The following is a 12868-nucleotide window of genomic DNA, read 5'->3' as shown; positions in this document are numbered from 1 at the left end:
AGAGAAATCCCACTGTTGACTGAATAAACAGTCAAATTACAGTCAAAACAGAACCGTTGATTGTAGTCTAAACATCTAACGTGAAACACAATGAAACGATGTAAGAAGTTACTATTGAAATTACAGAATACCATAGGTAAACTAGTCAATAACTAGTTTCATCTATACCAGGGATGAGCAACTGGACATTCCACGTTTAATCCCTTTTTACTCCTATTATAGACTTTACTTCTTCTAGAAGATGTTCCACTAGATTTTGGAGATTCTGGAGATGCTTGGAAAAGATTTGTGCTCAGGAGGCCTGGGGTGCAGTCAGAATTCAGAATTAGGGTGCAGTAAGAAATTATGTATTCTTTCTGTGCGGCCCGGTACTAATTGACAGACGGACCGGTGCTGGGCGTTGGGGACCAAAGTCTTATACAATTGTAGAAGACAGTGGTCCTATAAGACAGAGGTTCCCAACGCCCGGCACTGGTCTGTAGGTCAATTGGTACTGGGGCGCACAGAAAGAATACATAATTCACATTATTTCCGTTTATTTATTACCTGATTCTGAACGATGTTTTATTTTGGAAAATGACTGGATTCTCTCCACCACATCTGTCTATGACTCACTCTTGATGCATGTCATGATGCCTCGGTCACATGTCTTACCTCCATCCGCTACCTTCTTAAATGGGCTGCTCCGGCTGCTAACACATAATACATCACCGCTAAATTTAAACCCCCAAGCGAACAAAATAACCAAAAAACAACACAGGGGATTTACTTTTTATTATTATATTTAGAAATACCAGTTTTTATGGTTGCATCATTTTATTTTGTTGTATTGATCCACCACTCCTTAAAGGCCGGTCCGTAAAAATATTGTCCGACATAAGATGTATACGCATTATCTATAATAGGACAGTACATAATTTTAGAAACTGGGAATCACCTGTTTGTACAGGAAGTTAAATACGGTTTGTGATTTATTCATTTTTCTATTGGAATCAGCAGGTTAACACTGCAGCGCTTAGGCCCGTCCTAATTTGTCATGCCTATAAATTAGTGTGCTCTCCACACTCGCACAAATGGCGACTTTTTCCCTTAATCCGTCGTTGCAGCGAGATTCATTTGAATCGGAAACGATGAGCTTCGGCGTCTCCCGAGATCTCCTCTTAGCACGTACCGCCGGGATAAGACAGCTAATTATTTTAACTTAACAACTAATTGTTTCGTTGCTGCTACCGAAGTTCACACAAAAGTCTTTTTTTTTTAAACTATGGTTTAAAATCCACATTTGCTGTAAACGTATCATTAAAAAAAGTGTCTCGTTTATTTTTACGACGCCGATGATACTATATAAAAGCAAAACAAATATATTTACAGAACAGTCAGCCAACAGCATTATCAGTCAATTAAGCACTTTACACAAGGTCAGAAATGTTCTCCGGGCCATTCTTTCTCTCGAACGGTCTCCTAATGATCGGAAGCAAATTTACATATTTACAGATAAATAAAACTGGGACTGTGTCTGGCACTTGAGTTACATTCTCCCTTTTGATTCCTTTCGCTTGGTCAGTATTTCAATTCTGTGTGTTTAATACCTTCTAAACTCCAATGCTATTGATAGACACTATATGGGTTTGTGGACACCTGAGCGGACACCTGAGATACATATGCATTTTTTTAACCATTTTGTTCTATACTTACTGTTATAATAATCTCTATACCTCTATGCAGATGTTCTTCTAGATGTTGAAATGTGCTAGTTTCTTAGCAATCATATAAGTAATAATAGAAGTATGTGTTATTAAGCTTGTGCAAAGGCTCACAACATCTACATATGTTTACATACAACTAGCAAACTAGCTCGCTAGCCAAAGGTGGTAGATTTTTCTGGTATCAGTATTTTACTCCACTATTTCTTTTTCAGACAACTTTTTACTTTTAATCATTACATTTTTATACAAATTTCTGTACTTTTTACTTCTTACATTTTCAAAACAGAATCGTTACTTTAGTTTTAATCCACTGATTTGGTGAAAATTTTTATTTTTTATTTTCACTGCGTGCCATTTTCAGCCGAACAACCGATTTCCTGCGTGTCTTTTTCAATCCACTGGTGTATAAAGTCCTGACTCTCACTCACCACAAATGTAAACTAGTTTATAGAGATAAGATTCAGCAGGCAGAAGGCAGTAAGAAGTCTGGGGTGAACGTGGATGAGACAGAGGGAGTCAGTAATGAGAACATGACTGAGAACAGACACATTCATGATCATCATCATCTTTTCTCTGCTTGTGTTCTATATGTGGATCTTCAGCCTGGACACATTCATTAGGTAACAACATTTTTAATTCGTTTTGTATTTATATATATACATATGTGTATGTATGTACAGTGGTACTCTTATTGCTATACGCTTATTGACTTTAATCCGTTCCTTAAAACCGGTCGAAAAGCAAAAAGGTCGAAGAGCGAATGTAATTATCCCATAAGAAATAATGGAAAAACAATTAACACACACACACACACACACACACACACACACACACACACACACACACACGGCAGTCCATAGAATCACGACAAAAGAGAGTGATATCCGTGGTACGCCCTGGAGGGTCGAGGTCCACATGCGAACGCACGGGAGGAAAAAGGTAATCCGGGGTGCCGTGGAGAGCGCGTGGAGTCCGGAAAGGAAGAAACGCATATGAATATGTGTGACAGTGAAACCACAGACAAACATGCACCAAACACCTTCACATACCAACAATAACCTACAAGGAGTGTGGCTGAATGAGGGGTTTATATAGGAGCTGGGGATGAGTGAATAATGAGCCTCTTTGAAGCCGGGGGTCTTCAGGGAAAGCGGAGGTTTTGAAAGCCACCGAAGGGGGCGTGGCAGGTGAATTTCTGACAATAATACAGTAAAAAGTATAAATTAAAAACATAAAAGTAAAAAAAAAAAATAAATGCTCCACGTGGGTCGGGGTGAAAAAAGGTCGATAAGCGGGCATTTGGTCATTCAGCGGGCGCAAATTTCGGACGAAAAACTGTTCGCTAAGCGAAAAGGTAAATGTTCGAACCGGTCGATAAGCGGGGGACCACTGTATATGTATATTTGACATTTAAACAATTTTAAACGACACGAAATTTTCTTAACGGCTATCAATTCAGCGCGCATTTCTGATTCACCATTTTTATAAAAAAAATTTAATACATAAATAAATAACTAAGAAAAAAGAGGCAAAATTTAAACCTTTGGCAAAAAATACATTTATCCACGACGTCCTTTCTTTACTTAGATCTAAAATAAATAAATAAACTCCAGATAAAATATTTGTAATCAGTAAACTTTTGTTTTATTTTTGCACCAAGTCTCAAATTAAACACCAAAATCCGCTAATCCATTAATCCTATAGGTGGCGTTTTGTGGGGTTTTCCCTCATAATGGCAACACAAACTTAAAATACTGTCTTTGTTGATCGTACAGATAAAAACAATACATCATTCAAATCTGTAAAATGTCTAATTTTATATATATATATATATATATATATATATATATATATATATATATATATATATATATATATATATATATATATATATATATATAAGCTTCCTGACTTGACTTGAAGAGGTGCAGTCTCTCCGGTGTCACCTCATTAACTGTCCGTGTGGAAACATAGCAAAGGCTCTTAATGATGTCCACACGTCTCTGCACTGTTATAGCCTTTATATTTAATCACTGTACATATGCTTCCATACAAATCACATGCTGTAAATATGATACATGTTTAACACCTCCAAGCTGCCAGTTTTGGGCACCTGAGCAAGCACTTAACTCACTACTGCTCATTTAGTAAATGAGATCATTAAGAGTCGCTCGGGATAAACACTTCCAACAGGAAGTGGCTATATCTCGCTATCTTTGTCTCTCTATTTTCTCTATCTAATTGTCTCTGTGTCTCTTTTAGTAAATGTCTCTGTCTCCCTGTATATGTCTCTCTCTTGCTGTCTCTCTATTTGTTTCTCAATCTTTCTAAAGCTGTGTCTGTGTCTCTTTGTCTTTGTCTCTGTCTTTCCTGCTTATTTACATGTCTAACAAAGTTTTGAGTTTTGAAGTAATGCCATTAGCGATCTATGATGAAAGACTTTCCTGGTTCGATTCTTACCTCTAGTTTCATATTGAACATTATAAGAAGTTTTTAATAACAGAACAATAAAAGGTCATTAAAATTGGTTGCTGGTAAATCATAGTATATCAGTGGTGCAGGTGTTGGAGATATGGTTCTTGTACCTGAGTCACTTCTTATCGACTTCCGGTTACTGAGAGAATGAACAGGAAGGAGAAGTTTTGACCCTCTACCATCATGATCTAAGAGAAAACACTGGTCTCCTAACTATAGAAAAGCCAAGAGTCCAATAAGCAAAGACTTGTTCGCCTCTCCTGTGTTGGTGTAATGGTCAGTGAAGTGGTCATTGCTATCTGACTCACCCAGTTCAATTCCTACCGCTTATTTTTCCTTTAAATTGTTTAAAAAGAACCAAAAAAGGTCCTAAAAATAAGGTCCTTGCAGGAGATCCTGTGGCTCAATTGGAAGAGCTTTGCCTCTGGGTTGAGAGGTTGCCGGTTCGAAACCCAGCCAGGGTTTAAAGTTAAGAGTGTGGAAGGTGTCAGGAATGGCTGCGTGGAAGGTTGGATGTGGACGGTTTTGACGGGCGTATCCTAAAACTGGGGTGCAATATCCGGGCATCTGCCCCCCCAGCGTCTGAGAAGCTGAAAACAGGGGGTAATGAAGCCAAAACGTCCAAAAAGTATCGACTTAGTTTTGCATATATAGGGAAAAATGCTGCCAAAAACCTATCACCCTCACTTTCTCTGAGGCTGTGAAGCAGCAGGTCTTCACAACCTTTGTTCACAATCACTCCATTGCTCACCACACACTACTTTCCACACAGCTTACCCAGAGTTTGGACAAGCCAGATTCGAAACAGCAACCTCTGAGCTCAGAGGCAAGGCTTTTATCACAAAGCCATTAAGTCCCACAACACATCTTCTTTTTTTGGGGGGTTTATCCTTCGTTTCATGAGGTCCCCTGGTGGTCTAGTGGTTAAGATGCAGCGCTCCCACTGCTGCGACCCGGGTTCGATTCCCGGTCAGGGAACCATCCCCAGCCACTCTTAGTGCCGGTCCCAAGCCCGGATAAATTGGGGAGGGTTGCGTTAGGAAGGGCATCCAGCGTAAAACATGTGCCAAATCAAAACGTGCGGAGGATCCGCTGTGGCGACCCCTAACGGGAGAAGCCGAAAAGAAAGTTTTAGGTCCCCTGGTGGTCTAGTGGTTAAGATGCAGCGCTCCCACGGCTGCGACCCGGGTTCGATTCCCGGTCAGGAAACCATCCCCAGCCACTCTTAGTGCCGGTCCCAAGCCCGGATAAATTGGGGAGGGTTGCGTTAGGAAGGGCATCCAGCGTAAAACATGTGCCAAATCAAACGTGCGGAGGATCCGCTGTGGCGACCCCTAACGGGAGAAGCCGAAAAGATCCTTCGTTTCATGCTTCAAAACAAGAAATTCAGACCAGACGGAAACACAGAATTCGAACCCTGAACCTCACCAACAGCGAAATACCAGTCTTAACCCACTGTACCATCAGGAAGGACCGGCTGTGACGATTGTTTAGAGCAGGTCTATCTTTTTGTTCAAACCATCAACACAAGAATATAATGCTAAAGACAGACGTAGGAAGCAAAACCATATCGTGACTAGCGGGGACAAAGCAGGATTCGAACCCTGATTCACACCATTAGCGACGCACCAGCATTAACCTACTGAACCATTAGGAAGGACAAGCTGGAAAGCTTGTTTAGAGCAGATCTTTTTTTTTGACCCATCAAAACAAGAATATGAAGATGTAGGTATCAGGAATTTAACCTACCTCATGACTAGCAGAGAGAAAGCCAGGTTTGAACACTGACCACCAACATTAGCAAAGTACCAGCCTTAACCCACTAAGCCATCAGGAAAAAACAGGATGGGAAGCTTGATTAGAGCAGGTCTATCATTCTTTTTAAACCATCAACACAAGAATTTAACGCTAAAGAAAGATGTAGGAAGCGAATACAGATGTAAGTAGCACAAGTTGAACCCACATTGTAACTAGCAGGAAGAAAGCAGGATTCGAACCATGATCCCCACCACCAGCTAAACACCTACGTTAACCCATAGAACTATCAGTGAGGACAGGCTTGGAAGCTTGTTTAGAGCAGGTCTATCTTTCTTTTCAACCCATTAAAAAACTAAAATATATTTATATTGGTAGAAAAATGCTGAAGATGGAGCCACCAGGTAGGAGGAAAAGAGGAAGGCCAAGGAGGAGGTTCATGGATGTGGTGAGGGAAGACATGCAGGTAGTTGGTGTGAAAGAGGCAGATATAGAGGACAGGGTGGTATGGAGACGGATGATCCGCTGTGGCGACCCCTAATGGGAGCAGCCGAAAGAAGAAGAAGAAAAACTAAAATATATCACTAAAGAAAGATGTAGGAAGTGAATCTTGATCGTGACCGGCAAGCAGAATTCGAACCCTGAACCCCACCAAAAGCAAGACACCTGATTTAACCCACTGAACCATCAGGGAAGACAGGCTAGGAAGTTTGTTTAAAGCAAGTCTATCTACCTTTAAACCATCAACACAAGAATATAAAGCTAAAGATTTAGGAAGCAGGAACATAACCTACATCGCAACTAATCCTTAATATCAAGTCAAGTCAAGTCAAGTCAAGAGGCTTTTATTGTCATTTCTACTATACACAGTGGTACACAGTACACAGTAAAAACGAGACAACGTTCCTCCGGAACCCTGGTGCTACCCTAAACAACAACAAGCTACATAAAGTGCATCGAGTGCAACCTAGTGCAAACAGTGCAGACAAAAAACAATACAGACAGACAGTGCAGACAGAAAACACAAGACAACATAAGACAAGACACAAAACCTGAGATAGCACCAGCTAGTAAATCTACTGTATACTCTGAATATACAGTACTGTATAAGGAGAAGTGTAAAAACTATACCCGGGACTGAATATAAACAGACACAATGTAGTGCAAAAAACAGCAGCAGTCAAGAGGTGCAAAAGACAGCATGTAAACGGTATAGTATAATAACAGTATAGTATAATAACAGTATGGTATAATAACAGTATAGTATAATAACAGTATAGGGTAATAAGAAACAGTAAAGGTGCAAAAAACAACATGTAAACAGTATAATAGAGCCTAAGGTGCAAAACAGCATGTAAACAGTGTAGTAGGGTAGAGTATAAATAATAATAAATAAATGATGGTGGAATGGGCTGAGATGAGTAATGAGTGTGTGTCGAGTGTTAAGTCTAGGACTTCAGTGAGGCACCAGCCTTAATCCACTGAACCATGGAAGAGATCAGACTGGGAAGCATGTTTAGATGAGGCACAAGCCTTAAACCACTGAGCGACCACTGCTGAAGAGCATGTGCTTTTTTGGAGGGTTCATACTTTGTTTCATGCCAGCGCAGTAAGAAAGAAGGCATGTAGGACTGGCTTTGAAACCTTATCACCGGCGTGGACTGTATTTTAAGGACCATGTTCAGGTACAAGCCTTAACCCACTGAGCTACCACAGAAGTGCTTGTTTTGTTTTGTTTTGGGTTTTTTTGTTTTTGTTTTTTGGGGGTTTTTTTTTTGGGGGGGGGGGGTTTGGTGGAGTTATCTTTCATTAAAGAGCAGGAAATCAAAAAAATAATCTAACACATAAAGGACAGAATTGAAATGTTTTCAGAGTGGACAAGGTCCAGAAGTTTTATTTACCAACACAGCAACCACCAGCTCGACCAGGAATCAAAGTCTGAAACTCATCCTCGTGGGGACCCTGACATTAACCCACTAGGCTATCACATCTATCGATCGATCGATTGATCTATCTATCTATCTATCTATCTATCTATCTATCTATCTATCTATCTATCTATCTATCTATCTATCTATCTATCTATCTATCTATCTATCTATCTATCTATCTATCTATCTATCTATCTATCTATCTTATATGGTGTGGGGTACAGTTAACAGCTAAAACAGGTAGAATAAATAACTACTTTTTACTTGTGTACATGTTGGAGCCAAGACTTCTTTACTTTCACTTGAGTAAAAAAGTATAATCAGTACTTCAACTTTTACCCGAGTATTTTAAAACATGAGTATCTGTACTTCTACTTAAGTAAATGATGTGTGTACTTTTGCCACCTCTGTCGCTAGCTCTACTTTAGCTAGCATAAACACAACGTAGAAAGAAAATTTTTTTCTTTTGGGTTGTTTGCATAGTTTCCAGAGGGATTTTATAATTGAACCTGGGTTCTGTGGACAGTTAATGGTTAATGTTATTATTTTTGATTCTCCAGACTGTAAACAAAAATAAAATAAAAACTTTTAGTATGAGGCAAATCTGGTTAGCTAGCGAATACGAGATGACAAAATGAGACGTGATGCAGTTCTATATCCAGCTGAACAACTTTGCACAAATAATCGATGTCCAAAAAAAAAACTCTTTTTGTTTATAAAGAAACCCGTTTTCTCGATTTCCCAGTAATTTTGTTAAATACATTTGAATTTACCATCAAATCTGTATACAGTATTCTCTCTGCTCTGAGAAATCGCGTACTCGATTTCATATTCGATCCAATTAGAATTTTTGATGAAATAAATGCATCATTTGAAGGACTTTTTGTGATTCAGGGCTTCCACTGTGCTTTTCAGAAACCTTAAACGAAAAAAAAAAAGAAATAAAAAAATCGAACTAGCACTTACATATGCTACTTATTCAAGTGGTGTTCAGAGCCCAGGGCTGTATACACGCTCCAGGGCTCGGGCTCAAGGGAATTCGGCAATCGAACCAAACCTAGCAAGGGGGCGCGTGAATGACAGCATAGTAAACGAAGCTGTTCGTAAGGACTTTCCTTGCCATAGCTGTTTACACAGGGATTATTCCTCTAATGATGCACAGCACACGCATCAATGTCATAAGGTCTCGCCGAGGACCACAGAGGCCTGGGTTGTTGTGCGGGTTAGATGCAGTCTGTACCAACATCTCAACCATCTTTTTTTTTCTTAGATATTACATTAAATACTGTGTTGCAAACAGTGTTCATGGAGAGCAAAATGAAATCCGTGCCCAGAGTAAACACGGGTACATGGTGAACGAAACAATCTGTCAGTCTGTCTGTCTGTCTGTCTGTCTGTCTATCTATCTATCTATCTATCTATCTATCTATCTATCTATCTATCTATCTATCTATCTATCTATCTATCTATCTATCTATCTATCTACACAACCATCCCTCTATCAATCCATCCATCCATCCATCCATCCATCCATCCATCCATCTATTCAGTTTCATCAGTTTTCATTGGTATGTTGCAGTCATGCTACACTAAAAAGCATTAATTGTTGGCTAAAAGATTTTATCTCTATGATTAATACCCCTGGAAAGTGATGGGAAGGTCATGAGTTCAAGTCCCCCCACCACTACTGGGCCCCTGAGCAAGGCCCTAAACCCTCAACTGCCCTGTATAAATACAAATATCCAAAGATAATTGTTGGATAAGGGCATCTGCCAATTGCCATAAATGTACTAAAGGTACCTTATGGAGTTATGTGAATTTTGTTTTTTTTAGGAATGTATCGTGTCATAATGACGTTCTCATGCTGATATTCTCTGTTTGCTTCTTCTTACACAACATATGTGCAGAGGTATTTGATTTTTTTGTGTCGTGCATGTAACACGTGTGGGAGTATGTTTCGCCACAGTGTATATATACAGAAGATCGGATTGCACAAGCAGCAAAAACCTCAAAAAGAGCAGCATGTAGGCTACAGGAAATGACTCCTCAATCAATCCTTCTTAAATCAATCCGGTTTAAAAAATGTTAGCAAAAACAAAAAGGTCATTCGATTTTAGTTTTTTAGGAAAAACGAATGGTGAAACGTATCGGTTTCTCTATAATATTGATGCTTTCTATGGCCGTGGCTTTATAATGACAGATTTAGAGGTGGATCAGATCAGGTAGGACACAGCTGAAGTGTTGGTTTCGAAACAGCAAAATAGACAAGAATGAAAAACGTCCTTGATGGAACTGCACCTTTTCTTCCATTCGATGCTTCCTCTGCACGGTCTTCTTTCTCCGGGTATCCGCAGCAAGTCTTTGCTTTTACAGTCTGTCGTTTTCTTTTACTGACTGAGAAAGAGACAGACAGAGAAACAGAGAAAGAACTGGTGAGAGCGATAGAGCCCTTGAAGACTCCACACTCATCAAGGTAGAAAGGGGCCACTGTGATTCCCCTATTTTTCTCGATCTCTCCCCTCTGTTTTCTTGCGACAGAGCGAAAAGCGACGGAGCATTTCATCTGCCAGAGGTGAAACGAACTAGCGGGGTGTAAGTAGTGAAAGAAGTGACAGCGAGAGATGGGCGGGAAACGATACGCAGAGTGGTTGGGAATCATTATGAAGCACAGGGAGACTTGAGAGAGAGAGAGAGAGAGAGAGAGAGAGAGAGAGAGAGAGAGAAAGGAAGATAAAAAGGGAAAAGAGAGAGAAAGAGGGGCGGCTGTGGCATGCCGCGTAATCACGTTAGCATGCTTCCCGGAATGAAGTTCCAACACTTTTCTGGAGTGCAAAATATTTCCTCTCCAACATTTAACATGCAAATCGTCTCCAGGATCTTGGCTTTTGTAATTTTTCCACCAACCGCAATGGCGGCACTCCCTGGTGGTTAGAAAGTAGAACAGCGCAGCAGGGTAGGATATCAAGCAACTCTTTTCCCGATTCTTCTGTATTCATTACTCTTTTTTTTTTTTTGGGCCGTGTTTTAATCCCTGTTGTTTTGTTCACACTCCTACTGCACTCCACGGCACACACTGATCTGCACCACGTGGCCTCAGCAGGGATGGAGGGAAATGATTCATAGTAAATGATAGTAAATCATCAATGACGTCAACGGACAGCAACTTTAAGACAGCTGGGGTATTAAATAAGGAAGTTGTGTGTGTGTCAGTGTGGGATAGAAGCCAATTCACCAATTATAGTATAGCATTTCCATAATTAATAGGACAAACATTGGTGGACACCTGACAATCTTTTTGAACATCCAATTCCACAACTAGTTCCCATTTCATGCTTCACTCATCTCTTCTGTGTAGATGTTCCACTAGATTTTGGATTTTGCTTGTGGAAAATTTTAGTCATTCTGCCACTCAGGTACTGATGTAGATGAGGAGGTCTGGGTTGCCATTCTAATTCAGGAACTATAGGCTCTATAGCAGGCCACTCAAGATCTTTTTCTCCAACCCATGTAAAGCAGATCTTTATAGAGATCACTTTTTTAATGCTGGACCATGACAAGATGGGTTCTCCTAGCTCAATGCGAAAGACATTATATACAATGGTGAATGCGGTGACATTTTGTAGAAATGGGTGGAAAACTCAGGTGTCCCAATTCTTTTGGGAAAAAAAAGATTTATTTTTCTATAATCAAAATACTGCAGATAGATTGGGGATGAAATCTGGCAACCCTACTGACAATGTGTAGTGCAAAATGCTATATTTTTTTCTAATGGATGCGTTTTTTTTTTCTGTGTGTACATGTGTATGTTCACACACAGGACAAGGCCACAGCAGACGATCAGCAATCCTGGGACAGCTTTAAGAAAATGATAACTGAGACATCATCTGTTTCGGGCGGACAGAAAGCGGATCGCGTCGAGCTGCACAGTAAAACCTGGGACGCTTCCACCGCAAACACTCCGGACACATCCGAGGGAGACTTCCAGACTGAAGTGTGAGGAAAAAAAACCCTTGCCAAAAAAAAAATACAAATAAAAACTGGAATGAGATGTACCAAAAGGAGAAACTACAAAAGAGGATTATACATTTGTTTACGAGAATAGACCATTCAAATACAAAAAAAAACAAAAACAAAAAAAAAACATATATTTTCACACGGACCCTTTCAGCCAATGAAAAAAAAGGGGCTCGGCGAGTATACGAGAGAATTTTTAATGAACTGTTTCTGAAAATGTCTTGATTTTACTCCGGAAAGGATTCTCTTTCACACATTTGGAAAATTTGGAAGAAAAAAAAATATTTCTGCACCATCGTTTTTTATAGAGATTTCAAAAAACAAAACAAAAAAAAAATATGAAACCCACCACCGTATTCATGTTTTCGCAACACATGACCGGCGCCGTAGTTATTTTTTTTCCTTTCCGCCTTTATGTCCTGTCTTTCCTAATAAATGACTTCTTTTGGAGGGGGGGGGGGGGGCAGGGAGAGGTTTAACACGATTCATTAATAGAATCAAGAAGAAAACCTCTTTTTGAACTTGTTTATTTCCATTTTCCTGATTCGTTTGCCAAAACAGTGGGAGATTAAACAAAAAAATCAGTGCAAGTACGTTTTTTTCCTGATGGATGGTTTTTTTTTTTTTTGGTATGTTCCTTTTTTAATTAAATAGCGATCGAATATTGTGTGTTATTCTAAGTCAATTGCATAAGAAAATAATCAAGGGGGGAAAAAAAGAAATATCGTTTCAATATACCCCAACGATTCTGTTCATCTTAACCGAAAACACTCATGAAGATCCCATTTCTGCGAGATAAAATGCAGTGCTCCTGCAGTATCTCTCTTTGCTCTGTGGTATCATTCACCCGCTGCTTGGAGTGCTTATTGATTCCGAGTTGATTCAGTGGCTGCTATCCACTTAAAATGGAGGAGAGAGGAAGGGAGGGGGGATAAAAAAGGCCGTTGCCAGTGACCCTAAACTATCCGTTAGCGAAAAGTCTATTTG

General features: G+C 39.8%; 1 protein-coding gene across 26 annotated transcripts in view; it reads left to right on the top strand.

Moving 5' to 3' along the window:
• The window catches only part of adgrb2 (adhesion G protein-coupled receptor B2), a 345493-nt gene extending 332914 nt beyond the window's left edge, over window positions 1–12579 (top strand). For all 26 annotated transcript variants that reach the window (XM_083543184.1, XM_083543174.1, XM_083543172.1 and 23 more), the window contains one exon: window positions 11685–12579. In XM_083543184.1, the coding sequence (XP_083399310.1) occupies window positions 11685–11864 (180 nt within the window). In that variant the 3' untranslated portion in view covers window positions 11865–12579. The remainder of the gene's footprint in view (window positions 1–11684) is intronic.
• Window positions 12580–12868: the final 289 nt, after the last annotated feature.

This window comes from Silurus aristotelis, assembly GCF_946808225.1.
Source record: "Silurus aristotelis genome assembly, chromosome: 6".
Lineage (NCBI taxonomy): Eukaryota > Metazoa > Chordata > Actinopteri > Siluriformes > Siluridae > Silurus > Silurus aristotelis.
This window is presented reverse-complemented; position numbering and strand designations above follow the sequence as displayed.